Raw genomic sequence first — 15,955 nt, forward strand, 5'->3', positions numbered from 1 at the left:
TTTATTCCGTTACCTCACAAATGTCCTTCAGATGCTTGATGTAGTCTCTCTCTGTGCTTATAATCTCATTGATGACGTTGGTCCTCATCTGGTCTTTGGTGGTCTGCCCCATCCCAAAGCGGCGGGTGCCACTGCTGGAGTCGTCCTCTTTGCCACCCTCTACTTTCATGGGATAATCTTCCATGGGTTCATCCTGGTTGACTCGCAGCTGTGCAGACACACAACACATTCAGTGTTTGCATTGCCAAATACAACTCCTCCAAGAAGAAGTAGTTCAGGACGGTTGACTGAATGGCAGACACAGACTGAGCTAGGATGAGGACTGAAGAGGGCTGCTACGTGCCCCTTACCTGTAAACATATTTTACCCTTGGGGAAGCTAAGGCCAGACAGTTTTGGGAGGGTACTTTCAAGCTATATGACAGCCTCTCCCACTGGTGTGATACCAGTGGTTATAAGCAGGCATCTCTTGTGCACAGAAGTCACAGGAATAGTATGGAGTCCTCCAGGAAGAATACATCCAAAAATCAAGACAAAAATGGTTTATCAAGTGAAATCTGCTTAGGTGCTTTGGAGAGGGTGCTTAGGGAAGGAGGGGGTGCTTAGGGAAGGAGGGGGGAAACCAGCAAATAGCTGCTTTTAATGTAGGTTTACTGTTCTCACACTAGAAAGACCAGATGGCCTCTCAGTATCTACTGCCCTGAGATAATTTTAAGGGAATTTACTGTTAATAAAAAGCAGATACAGATGCCAGCGGGCATGAACGTGGTAAGTAATGGCACTACATTCCAGGGCTGTGTGTGAAACTCGTGGTGCAGTGCCCATCAGATGGCAGCATAGCATGAACAGAGGAAAACACCAGCATTTGTCCTGCAGAGTCTGTGTTGTCAACAGCAGCAAAGTACCTTAGTTAATAGCAGGCAATTACTGGTGCATTTCACTTAAGGAGCTTTCTTTCATGTCGCAGTGCTGTAGCTCTCAGAGTGCCCATGGGGATATTCTGTACACAACTCAGGTGATCAATCCCAGCACAGAGAAATGAAAACACTGAAGTAAGAACATGCACCACTATAGGCATTTGTAGTATAACGACACAGAACTGCCTTACATTTCTAATGCGATTTCTCCTAGGCAGGATTACTTACCACTTACAGATGTAGCTACATATAAAAAGCAGTGCACACCCATGCCTTGTCAGCATAGGCATAGGTGACTTTTACTGTTTACAGGAGGTGAAGCCCTCAAGGTGTGCAATCCTGGGTTTCCTTCACTGTGAGCTGAACATTGGCCAATCTTAAACTCAGGCCTTGGCCTGAAACTTGCGTGGAGTGAGAGACACACAAATGTAGCTGAGTCCTTGAACACAGCAAGCTTCCCAGCAGGAAGCTGGAGACCCAGGGATGATTAGCAGGATGTTTTCACTCAGATGCTTGTGGTCCTGGGTATCCCTAATGGCTTGTGCTAGTCTGCTTTTCCCTGAAGTATCATCGGGGGTTTTTGCCAGCACAACAGTCTGACTTATCAGTAATGGGAAAGGAAAAAAGGCCTGTGTTTTTACTGTGAAAAAAGCATCTCTGTCCCCACTAGTGCTGAGCATTTGGTCCTGGTAACCTTACTTGTAAAAACATCCACCAACTGCAAGTCACCCAGCTGAGCCTGTCTCCTGCAATCGGTAGGAAAGCGTTTTCCAAACTTTCATAGCACTGTCTGCCTCCAAGGACTTTTGCTACAGACATCAGCTCACCTCAGGTCACCTCCTCTCATCCTTCACCTGCTTTGGGGTCACTTGTGATCTGAAGTGACCCAGACAAAGAGCTAAAGGGCTGACAATCTCTACGCTTAGGCGCCTAATTGCCTTTGCAGTACTGAGGAGCCTGTCCTGAAGTGGTGAAAGCACTGAAAACAGTCCCAGCCTAAAGAAACGAAAAAAGCCTCTTTCCCTGTAGCAGGAGAAGAGGGTACAGCAGTTTTACCCTCCACTTGCACAGAGAATTCCCACTGTCTTTCCAAATGCCCTGTGGGAATTAATGCAGTATAGAGCTGGGACTGTCTGGCCTTTTCTGTGTAGCTATTTCTATATGGTCTTTGTAGCTGGCTCTGAGGGAAAGCTTTGGCCCACAAGCCATATCCTATCTCCCCTCATCAGTTGTTCCACCTGACCTCCAAGGCATTTTCTGTGGGTTTCTCCTCCATTTTTGAATGCCTGGAATACAGCCCAGCAGCCTGATGTTTGTAAAACCCCACAGGTAAGAGAAGGTTCATGTGTGAGTCAGATGGTTACATACTTTGGGGCTTGGCATTGCACTGGACCCAGCACAGATGGAGGAAGCTAAATTTGGTGCCATGGTAATGTATTCTCTGAAGGGGACACTAAAATGAAGATGTCTGCCAACTGCATCTGGAATTCCTCTAGGAGAGTATCTGTTGCCTGCTCCTGTAGGGAATGCTATGTGCTTGGGCACAAACTAGCCAATATGTATATGGGTAAGCAGGAGCTCAGGCTGCAAAGCACCATGCACAGCAGCTCCAGAGGCTGGAAATGAACCACCTGATTTACTCATGTAAAGAGGGACATGTCCACACTGGTGGCAGCTCAGGAGGGAGGGTGCAGCGTACCACAGCCATGTGTAGAGGAACAGTAACAAGACATGTTGAACCAACTATCTCTAGCAGTGAAAGTGCTCAGGAGTCACTATAGAAACGCTGAACATGGAGAAAAAGAACAAACACTTGGTGCTAATGGAAAGGCATAAAGAAACACGAAGCTCTTACCCGTACAAAGCTGGCTGGAAACCAGCCTTCGCTGTCCAGAATCCTCCCCCACCACCACTCCTTGTTGGTGGCATCCATTACTTCAATGACATCACCGGCCTTGAATCCCAGCTCTTGGTCATCCATCGTGACATGGTCCCAGAGGGCTTCTGCATACACCACACTGCCATCGCTGATGAGCTGTGGGCAGAACAAATCAAACTGTCAGCTCCCTCCACGAAAGCAGCACAGTCCAACAGCATGGCTGCAACTCTGCTGCTGAGCCAAACAAGCGCTGAGAACTGGTTACTCCCCATGATCAATGTGAACTGGAGTTGGTGTTAGCCTGGCAGTTTCTTCAACTGATCTTGCTCACAGTAGCATTTACTCAGAATCACCTGGACACAGTACATTTACTGCCATAAAGAACATGAGTTTGGTGCTCTGGAATTTCTTACTGGTGACTTTGCCTCAGCCAGCAAACACGGCTCAGTGGTACACTGTGGGTGAGGGATGCTCTTCTGCTGCCAGTCTGGAAAGCCTTGGCATGAAACCTTGAGCATCAATGCTCAGAAACATGCTTTCGAGCAGGAAGTGTTCTGAGACTAAAGAACAAGTCTAGGATGGATACAGCCTTAAGTCTTTAAGAAGGTTAAACATAGCACTTAAGCTTCTTAAAATGAGTCTGCTGGAGAGTTTAATTATACTGAGGGACAATAGTTATTTACTGCATATCACATAGGGGCCTACCCTAGGAAAGAAAGAACCCCCAACAATTACAAAACCAAAACAAAACCCCACATGGCTTGAAGCTGTGAGGGGGCACTTGAACACAGGGATGATTGTGCCTGTGTGCCTGATGCCATTCTCAACCACTCACACCTTAGCCACAGTGCACAGTAAGGAACACTTGGGACCCACTGTACTGCTGCGTTTGTAAGCAGGTCCTGTGGGCCCCTACAACAGGAATTACTGCCTGATGGCCCCAAGTTTATCCTATCAGAGTCTGCTTTGAATGTCATCAACTACGGAATACACACAGAGGCATCTTGGGGTCTGAGCATGACTGAGAACACCGCCATTTCCCCAAGAAAGCAGAGTGCACACTGGCATCCTGCTAAGAAGGACTCAGCCATTCTGGAGTCACAGCAAAGCCCTGTTTTTCTCCAGGAAAATGGTGCAGTGATAAATTCTGGGAGCAGTACAGACAGAGCAGTCTACCAGGCACAATGGAGAAGGTGAAAACCTGCACAAAGTCCACTGTCCATGGTTTATTGAGCCACATTGCAGCAGCATCACCACAGCCATATAATGCACGTGTCATCTGTGCTGGGCACCTTAGCCTGCTCAGTCACAGAGTTATTTATCTGCTGCTCTGGGTTACTGTTTTTGCCTCTCCCCTAAGAAGAAAGATGCATGTTGTAAAGGAACGTCAGGATAATCGTGCACACAGTAAATCAGGAGAGAGGTAATGAGGCATTTGAAAGAAAATTCAAATACAGTCTGCCTTTGGATAGCAAATGGCCCTCCACTGAACCAGAAACAGCTTAATGCACTGCTTCTATTCTGACAATAACAACAGGATGATGGGGAGGGAGAGGACAAGAGGTTCCCATTTATCTACACAGCCACTGTGTTGGTGCTCCCAACACTGCCTTTTCTCCCTGCCCTCAGCGCCCCACCACAGGGCTGGGTCCACCCTTACCGCAGGTTTCTGCTCTTCACAGAGGTAAGCAGTCACTGGAGAGGCCCAGCAAGCAAGGAATGCAAGGGACATGCTGCTGTCATACAGCCAGCCACTGGCATGACAGGAAAATTATAGAATCACAGAATAGTTAGGGTTGGAAAGGACCTTAAGATCATCAAGTTCCAACCCCCTGCCATGGGCAGGGACACCTCACACTAAACCATCTCTCCCAAGGCTTCGTCCAACCTGGCCTTGAACACTGCCAGGGATGGAGCATTCACAACCTCCCTGGACAACCCATGCCAGTGCCTCACCACCCTAACAGGAAAGAATTTCCTCCTTATATCCAATCTAAACTTCCCCTGTTTAAGTTTTAACCCATTACCCCTTGTCCTGTCACTACAGTCCCTAATGAAGAGTCCCTCCCCAGCATCCCTATAGGCCCCCTTCAGATACTGGAAGGCTGCTATGAGTTCTCCACACAGCCTTCTCCAGGCTGGACAGCCCCAACTTTCTCAGCCTGTCTTCATACAGGAGGTGCTCCAGTCCCCTGATCATCCTCGTGGCCCTCCTCTGGACTCGTTCCAACAGATCCATGTCCTTTTTATGTTGAGGACACCAGAACTGCACACAATACTCCAAGTGAGGTCTCATGAGAGCAGAGTAGAGGGGCAGGATCAACTCCTTTGACCTGCTGGTCACACTCCTTTTGATGCAGCCCAGGATACAGTTGGCTTTCTGGGCTGCAAGCGCACACTGAAGCCGGCTCATGTTCATTTTCTCATTGACCAGCACCCCCAAGTCCTTCTCCACAGGGCTGCTCTGAATCTCTTCTCTGCCCAGCCTGTAGCTGTGCCTGGGATTGCTCCCACACAGGCACAGGACCTTGCACTTGGCATGGTTAAACTTCATGAGGTTGGCATCAGCCCACCTCACAAGTGTGTCAAGGTCCCTCTGGATGACATTCCTTCCCTCCAGCGTATCAACCGAACCACACAGCTTGGTGTCATCGGCAAACTTGCTGAGGGCGCACTCAATCCCACTGTCCATGTCAGCGACGAAGATGTTAAACAAGACCGGTCCCAACACTGATCCCTGAGGGACACCACTCGTTACAGGTCTCCAGTCGGACACTGAGCCATTGAGCACAATTCTGTGTGCGGCCATCCAGCCAGTTCTTTATCCACTGAGTTCTCCATCCATCAAATTGATGTCTCCCCAATTTAGAGACAAGGATGTCGTGTGGGACAGTGTCGAACGCTTTACACAAGTCCAGGTAGATGACATCAACTGCTTTACCGCTGTCCATCAGTTCTGTAGCCCCATCATAAAAGGCCACCAAATTGGTCAGGCAGGATTTCCCCTTAGTGAAGCCATGCTGGCTGTCACCAAGCACCTTGTTGTTTTTCATGTGCCTTAGCATGCCTTCCAGGAGAATCTGCTCCAAGATTTTGCCAGGCACAGAGGTGAGACTGACTGCTCTGTAATTCCCTGGGTCATGCATTTTCCCCTTCTTGAAAATGGGGGTTATATTTCCCTTTTTTTCCAGTCATTGGGAACTTCACCTGACTGCCATGATCTTTCAAATATGATGGCCAGCGGCTTAGCAACTCCATTTGCCAGCTCCTTCAGGACCCGCGGATGGATTTCATCAGATCCTATGGACTTGTGTACGTTCAGGTTTTTAAGATGGTCTCGAACCAATTCCTCTCCTGCAGTGGGCCCAAGGTCTTCATTCTCACAGTCCCGGTGCCTGCCTTCCAAGACTTGGGTGGTGCGGTCAGAGCCTTTGTCAGTGAAGACCGAGGTAAAGAGGTCATTCAGAACCTCAGCCTTCTCCAAATCCTGTGTAGCTAGTTCTCTGGATAGCTTCCTGAGAGGGCCCACATTGTCCCTAGTCTGTTTTTTATTCACTACATACCTATAGAATTCTTCCTGTTATCCTTAACATCCCTAGCCAAGTTTAATTCTAACTGGCCCATAGCTTTCCTAACCTGGTCCCTAGCTTCCCGGACAACATCCCTGTACTCTTCCCAGGCCGCCTGTCCTTGCTTCCACTTTCTATAAAATTCTTTTTTCCTTTGAATTTTCTTCAGCAGCTCCTGGTCTCCTGCCCTCCTGCTGCACTTCTGTCTAGTTAGGATGCAACACTCCTGAGCTTGTAGCAGGTGATCCTTGATACTCCAAGGGTCTTACATGCTCTGTCACTGGTCTAGGTGCAGGAGCAGGCTGTCCCCATGTGCCAACAGATGGGTAAGCCCTACCACCAGGTCATGCCAGAGGTGCTGCCATACTATGCTGAGTTACACACCCATGTGGGTAGGGGATCACTGCTGCTCAGGATATGAGCATAGACTAATAAATCTGTGGGAAGAGTGGCATTCAGCAGGGTTGTTCAAGCTACAAATTGTGACCAGCACATAAAGAATATTCTCTGAGATAAAAATACCTTTTTTGTGTGCTTAAATATGCCACTCTGAAACACTGCTCGAGTATGATGTGGTAGCTGGCACACATACCACAACTGTGACCAGAGAGGGACTAAATGGACTCCCTCTGTAGCACTCTGATGATCACACACACATAGCACTGATGATGTGAAGGCGTTAATACCTTACAGTACCAAGCTGTCAGATCTCAGTATCTCAATGAGAAAACAAGAGATAAATCTGACCTAGTATTAACAGCATGCTAGGGCTGACAGACCCAGCTCACAAGGGGACAGAGCCACATGGTTTATCTCAGGGTCACTGAAAGCCATGAGGCTGATTAGTGAATCCTCAGCTGGTATTTTAAGCCACCCACTAATAATACCTTACATTTTCTCTATTCAGCAACAGCCACACTGTAAACAAGATTTGTCCAATATAGAAAGTCACAACTGGCTGATCACCAGCCTGGCCACATGGACACAGGCATTCAGGCAAGGCCACTACCACAGACAGCTCTTGGGCAAAGGAGTAAACAAAAACACACCCAAAATACAGGCCAGGATTTGATTAACCCAACACCATGTTTGTAGGGAGGAATTATCATTATGGAATAAAGCAAGAAATAAAGCTTACAAAAATACTTTAGATATGGTTTGGATTGTCTCAGTTCAATTAGAACAGCAGCACTTGAAACACCTCTTGCAGGCCACATGCGCTGCCTGATCTCTCCTGCACCGCTTCAGTCTGTGCTCCTATGCTGGCAGTGGGCAAGGGAGCAGATACCAGCCCTGAGAGGTGTTTAACACTCATGCTCAGTGCTCATTCTCCTCCCTGCCCTCAATCTACACCAGCCTGTGCCTTACACTATTCTTTCTCAGTTGTATCTGGTCCAGTTCCTGGGCAGATACAGAAACATCAAGTACACCGCGTGTAACAGTCCCCTTCTCAAAGCAAGCACTAAAGGGCAGCCCTGAGCCAGGACTGGCATTTCCATGGCAGAGAAGCACCAACAGTACTGCACGTGCCCACAGCAAGCATTGCTGCTCCAGTGGAGGCACAGCGTGCTGCAGCATCCTCTCTGAGGAGCACATAAGTTGGGACTCTCACTCCCTACCCCAGGAAGGATAAAACACACCAGCAGACAAAAAGAGTTTCTGCAGATGTGTTAAAGCATGGCACAAGCAACCAGCTCTATATGTGAGCACTGCTTATCTGCCAAAGAAGTGTGTATTAAAGGGAATGCTCACCATTTCCAAGCATGGCAGCTCCTCAGCTCAAAAGACTCATCTTACCACAGGTTTTGATCTTTGCAATTAAAACAAGGTTTGAAAAACAACTGTTAATTTCCATATGAAACAACATTTATGTGCTGGCTTTGTAATATCTAGGACAACAACTCAGTGCATGTACTTGAAGAGCCCCAAAACGGTATCTAGAAGACAAACATTAGAAGACAGAGAATGCAGACTCAGATACCCTACAGCTACCCAGTGACTGCAGCAGCGAAAATGAACAAAAATTGGCTATTTCTCTTTGTTTAGTACAACAGTTAAGTTTTTAGACAGCAATGTTTGCAATCCAAAGGCAGTACTAACACTGATGCTTTGAAACTGGAAATTGATGGCTCTGGGGCCCTCAGCACAAAGAGGGATGCTCAAGTGAGTCCAGAAGATGCCACAGAGATGCTCTGGAGCCAGGCTGAGATTAGACATTGGGAAGAAATCCTTCCCTGTGAGGGAGGTGAGACAGTGGCACAGGGTGCCCAGAGAAGCTGTGGCTGTCTCTGCCCATGGCAGGGGTTGGAACAAACCAAACTATTCTGTGAGTCTACGACTGCAGCTCTAATACTGCATTGTGCATTGGCATTCCTGTGCACCTGCACCTGCCCGTGCAGCCACAACCTCACTGCTCATCTCCAAACACAGCGGGTGCCAAGGGAAAGTGCCAGTACAGAAGAGCTTGTGCAGGTTACTAAACATGTCATAGGAAGGAGGAGGAGAGAGGATTGCGGCATCGTTCCCCCAAGCAATGTCTATGTACAGGCGCAGCCATAGCATTTGCAGATAGTTGCCCCAAATTAAGTCCATTCCACATGGGCAAGCAGACCTGGCATGCCAAGGCCCTTGTCTGTGAGCTTGTTTGTATTCTAGCTACTCAGTCCCTGTTTCTCTCAGGCTGGACACCTTAACATAATTACCTTGTTTGTCCCAATCTTGTTCTGACAGGAGCTCCAGGCAATATTAACAGAGATAAAAGATCTTGACAACTTGAATAAGGAGAGATGAAAATGCCTTTTGGAAATATTTATCTTTGAGCTACTGGGTTCTATTTGAATAATATTTGACTATCATTCTCTTGATAATGCCAAGTACACTGGATTGTATAGAACTAAAATACGAGCCCAGGAGCATCAGAAGACACTGGAAACAGGGCAGTTCAGAGAGAAGGTGCCAATACAATGGAATTTACTTTTCAGCTCTGTGACCCTAAAACAGAAACCTCAACCCAAGCCCTTTCTGGTAAACTACATGGTTGCTGGGAGGCCTGCATTCATTGCTCAGCCCCTCCCAACTTGTGCTTTATAGACTGAAGCTGAACTGGGTCAGCACATCAAACATTTATACCCTGCAGCAGTCCTGACCCCAGAGGCAAAGCCTCCCGTTGCCAGCTCCAGCTCCTTCACTACCCTGCCTCCAGAACTCCTATTCTGCCTTCGCGCATGCAAAGTGCAGCAGAGGAGGTAAAGTTTTACTTGACTCTTGGTCCAAAGCAGTGCTTCATTTACACACTTACTTTTCCTGAACAAGGGTAGAAGCCAGCTACCCTCTCCCTTGAACTGAACCCATGGGATAGGTTTCAAATTGTCCTGACAGCTTGCTCTACCTTCCTCTCAGAACATTTTGCTTCACTGTTTAATGATGGACAAAAGAGATTAAATTTATCTCAGAGCTTCTGTCATCTGAACAGCAGGCATTTAGTCCGAATGTCTTGACTGTCTTTCTTGACTGTGGAAAGAGACAGGCACCCCAGGGAAGGGTTCATCTTAGCATGATGAAATAACCATGCCCCTGGGGGCCCTGGCTCCCTCCACTGCCAGGCTGGAATTTGGGCAAGCCTTGCTAAACAATGCTAGCCTAGACTTGCTGCCTGGCTGCAGGGTGCCAGAACCACTGACACAACTCCTCAGCCTCAGCAAACACTTCATGGCTTGTTGCTGCTCCTCTGTCTAAATGCTTCATGATAATGCAAGCTCCTTGCCACAGCCTTACACCAGCCACATCCCCACATGCGCGGCGGGGTTGCGTTCACTGTTTCAGAAGCACAGACCTGCACACCATGCAGTCAAGCCATGCCCTTAGTATTCACTGTCCTCTTGCCTCTCATGTCAGCTGTATGTGTTTTCAGCACAGATTTTAGAACATCAGTTAAGGACAGTGAAGGACTCTCAGGCATTTACCAAACAGTGCAGATCCCCATTCAAATATTCTAATTTGACCATGATTCTCCTTAACAAATCTGAGATGTCAGTCAGCCGAGATCTTAATCCAGTTAAGTACGCCACGCTGATAATTCTACAGTGCTGCTTCTGTAATCAGTGCCTGTAGTCAAACTCCTCATGTGATGTCTAGTACAGCTGTCTCCATTTACCAAACATTCAAAATTTGTCATCACATTTATTTGGTAAGAACTATTTTCCACAGAACTATTCTGACTGGCATTAATTACATTATTCCCTTCTACTGATCTCCTCTCAGTCCCGATTCACCCTCAGAAGTGGTTTAAACAGATGGGAAGAGGAGGAGGGTCCCCCCACAGCAGGCAAGAAGCAGCTCTGAAAGCTCCCTTTATCAAGTGCTACAGGGGGAGAGAAGCAAGCCTTGTAGCAAGCAGAGGAGGCAGAGCAGTGCTCCATGTCATTTCAACCTGCACGTCACGAGCAGTGTGTGAATGCATGCCAGGTGCATGTCCATCCGAGTCCAGTTTTCAAACTCCAAAGTGACACAAGAGGTTCTCAGTTCCTTACTTAAGAGCCCATTATTACAATGGAAAAGAAATCAAGTGAAATAGCTTTAGAGAACATTTCACTTCAGGCTGAGATAGGCCAGGAAAGCTCTTAATGAAAGAATGGGGATGGTTACCTGTAGCTGAGGACAACTACTCATCTAGATCCTGTCAGTGCCCTCAGCACCCCACACAGCACTCTCCCATGACCTGTATACCAAAGGAGTCTGCTAATTTCAGGAACTACCATCCTAAGCTTTGGCATAAAGACAAAACAGGAGCAAAGCCCTTCCCAAACCTGTTAGTACTCTGCAAACAATTGTCTTCACATCATGTTGTACAGTTAAATGTTGTAGTTGCAGGCGGTGCTTACAGTTAAGTAAAGCTGTAAACTAGCTTCCATTTTAACCTTTCACACAAGTTTCCAGAGGATACTTACTTAAATGTATGTCTGTCAAACATTTATTTTCTGGTATAAGTGAAATATAATTTCACTCCTAAACAAACAGATACAATGCTGAGTGACAGCTGACAAAATGGAAAATTAAATGGGAAGCTGACAAATGTAACATCAGCAATTATCTGAGATGACTGACTAAATGTGCTGCTCCTCAGCAGTGTCTCTGCAGTCAGATATAAGAAAACATGGGCCTGCTCCATCAGGATCAGAAAGTCTGAATGTCAGGAATGACTCAGAAAGAAAGAGGCAAGAGAACCAGGTAAGGCACAAAGAGCAGCATGAATCAGAAGTGGAAAGTTTCTAAGCCATTACAAACTAAACAGACTTTGAAGCTGCAACAGAGAAAGGTGGATAGAAGGTGGCCATGAGACGAAGGCTTATAAAATGGTTATTGTAACACAAGGCCAATGGGTACCCCATGAAATCACCATGGAATAAGTTAAGTATGAGCCCAGTCCTTTTTCCCCGAGCTGCATAATTAAGCTGTGCCACAGGATACTACAGAGCCAAACATACAGATGGTTTATAAAGAGATTAAGCGATGTCCTTCAAGACCATTTAAACTCATCACATCTGGGTACAGCCCACCAAGGATCTTAAACCTGGGAAAGCACACAAGGCAAAGAGCCAGGCCATACTTGCATCTATGCCTGAGCAGCTACCCCAAGTCACAGATAAAAGTGTTACTGGCTGGCCCTACAGAGCTGGTGTTAGGACATTAGCACAGTGAAAAACACAGAAGAAATGTTGACTGTTTATACTGCCCACAAATACTTCTTGAAAGTGATGAGCCTTGAAAACGTTACCTGACAGGGACAGATATGTTCCCTGAGGCACAGCAACACCCCTTCAGGTGGAAAATTAGCAATTGCCAACACTGATTACAATGCCATTAGGATGTCCTCTGGGATAAAACTGTCATCCTCCTGGCTAGGGCTCCTCAAGCAGGGGTAAGAGCAGCACTTCTACAACTTCAACATTACAGATCTCATGGAATTTGTCCTATCCATGCAACACTCCACACACTTGGAAGAGCCATTCATCTCTACCACATGGATGCCCAACTCCCGGCTTTTTCCTTCTTTTGCCCAAAAGGGAGGATGAAAGTGTACACAGGGAACCCTGGGTGTTCAGACATTGCTTGGGAGGCTTTCAAGGAGAAAGAGTCCCTGAGCACAGGCTACAGGAGTGGGTATGTGCCCCATCCTCCCTCCAAATGTTCAGAGAGCTCTTTACAATTAGGAGCTCAACTGAGGGAGTTGGGATTGTTCAGCCTGGAGAAGAAAAGATTCTGGGGACACTTTATTATGACCTTTTCACTCTTCAAGTGGGCCTACAAGAAAGATAGGGAGAAACTTTTTAGCAGGGCCTGTTGTGACGAGTGGTGATGGTTTTAAACTAAAAGAGGGAGACTCAGGCTGGACGAGAGGACTACATTCTTTACAATGAAGGTTGTAAAGCACTGGCATAGGCTGCCCGGAGTGGTGGTGGATGCACCATCCCTGGAGACATCCAAGTCTGGGCTGGACGTGGCTCTGGGCAACCTGGGCTAGTTGAAGATGTCCCGGCTCGTTGCAGGGGGGTGGACTAGAGGAGCTTTGAAGGTCCCTTCCAACCCAAACTATTCTATGGTTCTATGACCTCAAAACCTCCTTAAGCACTCAAAGCCAGAGAACTTAAGTAATTTGAAAGCTCTAAATCAGCTTAAACAGCTTAAACTCATCTAAGGCCTTTAAGTGTTTTAAGCATTTTAAACCCATCTAAAGCCTTAAAGTGGCTTAAGGAGTTTGAAATACTCTAAGGCTTAAAAGTGGTTTAATTATCTTTAACTTTTGGCTAACCTGCTCCTCCTATCTCTCCCAGTTTTGTGGCACCTGTTGCTCCATGCTCAGGTAGGATTCAAGTGCTGCACTCCTATTTTTCCCCAAGTATCCCAGATGCCTGAGAACCACTCTTTTACCCTCTCTTTCCAGCCATTTTGTGGTGCTCTGGGGAGCCCTGAGCCCCCTCTCCCAGCACAGCACATCCCTACATCCCATGGCTGTGGCTCTGACTGCAGCAGCTGGAGTTGTGTGCACACAGCCACTTGGGGGTTGGAGCAGGGTTCATGGGCTGCTGATAGCTGGGAGAACACCTGGAAATTGGCCACACACTCGTCTCCTATTTTCTTTGGTTTCAAAGACTGGAAAAGAGTGAGGCCTGGGGTTGAGCTCTCAGGTTCGAACAAGACTTTGACCTGGGGCTCACATCTACACAAGTCCCTAGTTCTGGTGCCAGTTTGGCTGTAGATGAAAACCATGTCAGACTGAATGAATCCCCTCTGCACCTCACAAGTTTACAGTTTCTGATGCCCTGATTTTAACCATACAGCCTGGGAATGGAAATAGCCCAGGATATTTCTGGGTGGTTGTTCTCACATTTAGGAGCGATTGCAGTTGTGTCTTTTTTTTACACTACCTTTTCTCAGGTACCTGAATCAAAACTGTTTTCATTAGAAAGTTTTACTGAATGTTACATCAGCACATTTTTATGTCACTAATGCTACAAACTTGTGCTACTCTTGCTGCTACCTGCAGCATCACCCTCCCTCTGTGCACATTAGCTTTGATACGTTTCCCATCCTTTTCACTCTGCAGGACACCTCCTGATTCCACTCCTTCTCCCATGACTTAATTTTGAGATCTTTCCTCTCTACATTCTTTTTTGATTCCTCTTTCACCATCATTTTTTCGGACAAGTGAGGAATATACTGAACAGAATCCCAAGTTCAGCTCCAGCTCATCCAACACAGATTTGAGGACAAATTCTGTATTCTGGCTCTTTTTGCAGAAGAGAAGGAAAGGGAGCCATGCAGTTGACATGACTGATGACTGTTGCGATTCCCTTCCCCCAAAAGATAGAGCAAGCTACAGAATCACTTACAGAGCTTGAAGGCAAATTCATCTACATTTGTTTTACAAATAAGGTTAAAGAAAACATTTTAAAGCAGATGCAAAGTGCATTGCTAGCAAATTGGTCTGAATCATTAAAGGTCAGCTATGCTTTCGGCTTGCAGCACGGGGTAAGCCAGAATCCCAGCACATGGCTTTCCTTTTTGTGTGTGCGTGATTTAATTGTAATGGAACACGCTGCAAAGGACATACTGAAATGATTTTTATTGCCTCTATCTCCCGTGAAAACATCTCCCTTAGATTAATAGCACTGCATCAAGGTCTGTACACCACCAGTAGGTGCTGGCAGACATGCAGGGCCTCCAGAGATTGGTTAGCAATTTCCATGACCTGGATCTCAAGGATTCTCTCCCTGCCTCAAAAGGACAATGAACAGTTTAGTATCTGTTTCCTTTCTTCACTTGCTCCTGGTGAGAGAAACCCTGCAGGTTTGTGGTGACCCAAAACATGATTCCTGCCTTCCCCCAGTGATCCCTCTCCCAGGGCACATACACTGGTTTAGATCCTTTCTTCACTGAACTAAGAATTGCTATCTGTCCTTTTCTTAGGAAATGGGGCAGAGGAAAATCTGAATGTCAGAGAGAGAGAAGGAAAAGAACACAACACCCTGATAATGTCTCGCTGTCAACAAAGGAGGCTGCCAGCCTTTGGTTTTGGTTAGTATCTCTAATGGGTCATTTCTTTTGTAGTCCCTACAGAAGGTTCTTCAAGCTAAGTACACTCAAACCCCCCCCCCCCCCCCCAAACAAACCAACCCGAACCTGAGAAATGCCTACAAACCAGACAAAATCACTAACCTTTGCATATTTCAAGTGTACTGTGCTAGGTAAAGCAGATGGATTCAAGAAGCAGCAGGTTCCTGGGAGACCCCGTACTATTATGATTTTGAACACACTAATTTATTCATTCTCTCAAGCTCACACCATCTGCATGAAGAGACTTTAACCCCCTAAACAAAACTAAAACCTCCAACCAGAACCACATTTCCATTTCCAAGACCATGCTGCAAAAAAGCCCTCTAACTATGGCAGACTGGGGCGCCTGCTGTTCCTCCTGCAACGCATGGCTTATTTAGTCCAAACAGGAAAAGAACAACATTTCTCCTTTCCACACAGGTTCCCATTTTAGTGGCCATAACTCCCTGCACAACCCTCACATAGTGGCCACGGGATTTTCAGTATGACAAAGTAGTTTTGCAAAAGCATCTCAATGGATAGCACATTGTAGTAAATCAGGCAGCGATGGGATACTGCAGATCTCTCTTGGCGCCTAGTGCAAATCTTCTCAGATTAGGTAGTGCTTAGTGTCCTGACTGGGTACCACAGGTGTGAACTGGGATACTAAAAATACTAAGTCATGACTCTTTAGCAGCCTGTCTTCTCTTAATCTCCTGCTGGAACTATTTTATTTGGTGAGGTGAGGAAAGCTGTCTCAGGCAGCTGCTGAGAGATTCTGGCCTAGCTCTTTGATTCACAAGTGATGTCTATATACAGTGTTTGTATTTCCATGCAGCTCACCACAACTCTGCAGGCACTCAACATGCCAAGACCGGACAAGATCATTATTCAAAACAATCACAAACTATCAAACCCAGCTCTTCTATGCTGTTCTGAGCCACATTACCACAAAGGCTATAGACACCAGGCCTGTAAATAACACTCATGCACTACCCC

At 46.7% G+C, this 15,955-nt stretch overlaps 2 protein-coding genes across 4 annotated transcripts in view; both read right to left on the bottom strand.

Annotated features, from left to right (window-relative positions):
* PLEKHB2 (pleckstrin homology domain containing B2) overlaps positions 1-15,955 on the bottom strand; it is a 472,273-nt gene that overhangs the window by 67,221 nt on the left and 389,097 nt on the right. The gene's annotated exons all lie outside the window — the stretch shown is intronic.
* The window catches only part of ARHGEF4 (Rho guanine nucleotide exchange factor 4), a 215,410-nt gene that overhangs the window by 8,381 nt on the left and 191,074 nt on the right, over positions 1-15,955 (bottom strand). For all 3 annotated transcript variants that reach the window (XM_061378901.1, XM_061378905.1, XM_061378904.1), the window contains 2 exons: positions 2,772-2,951; positions 14-208 (listed from right to left, as the gene is read on the bottom strand). In XM_061378901.1, the coding sequence (XP_061234885.1) occupies positions 14-208; positions 2,772-2,951 (375 nt within the window). The remainder of the gene's footprint in view (positions 1-13; positions 209-2,771; positions 2,952-15,955) is intronic.

Source organism: Neopsephotus bourkii, unplaced genomic scaffold (assembly GCF_033783945.1).
Source record: "Neopsephotus bourkii isolate Nb327-2 ecotype Australia unplaced genomic scaffold, CSIRO-AGI_Nbou_v1 NB_1768, whole genome shotgun sequence".
NCBI classification, from domain to species: Eukaryota; Metazoa; Chordata; class Aves; order Psittaciformes; family Psittacidae; genus Neopsephotus; species Neopsephotus bourkii.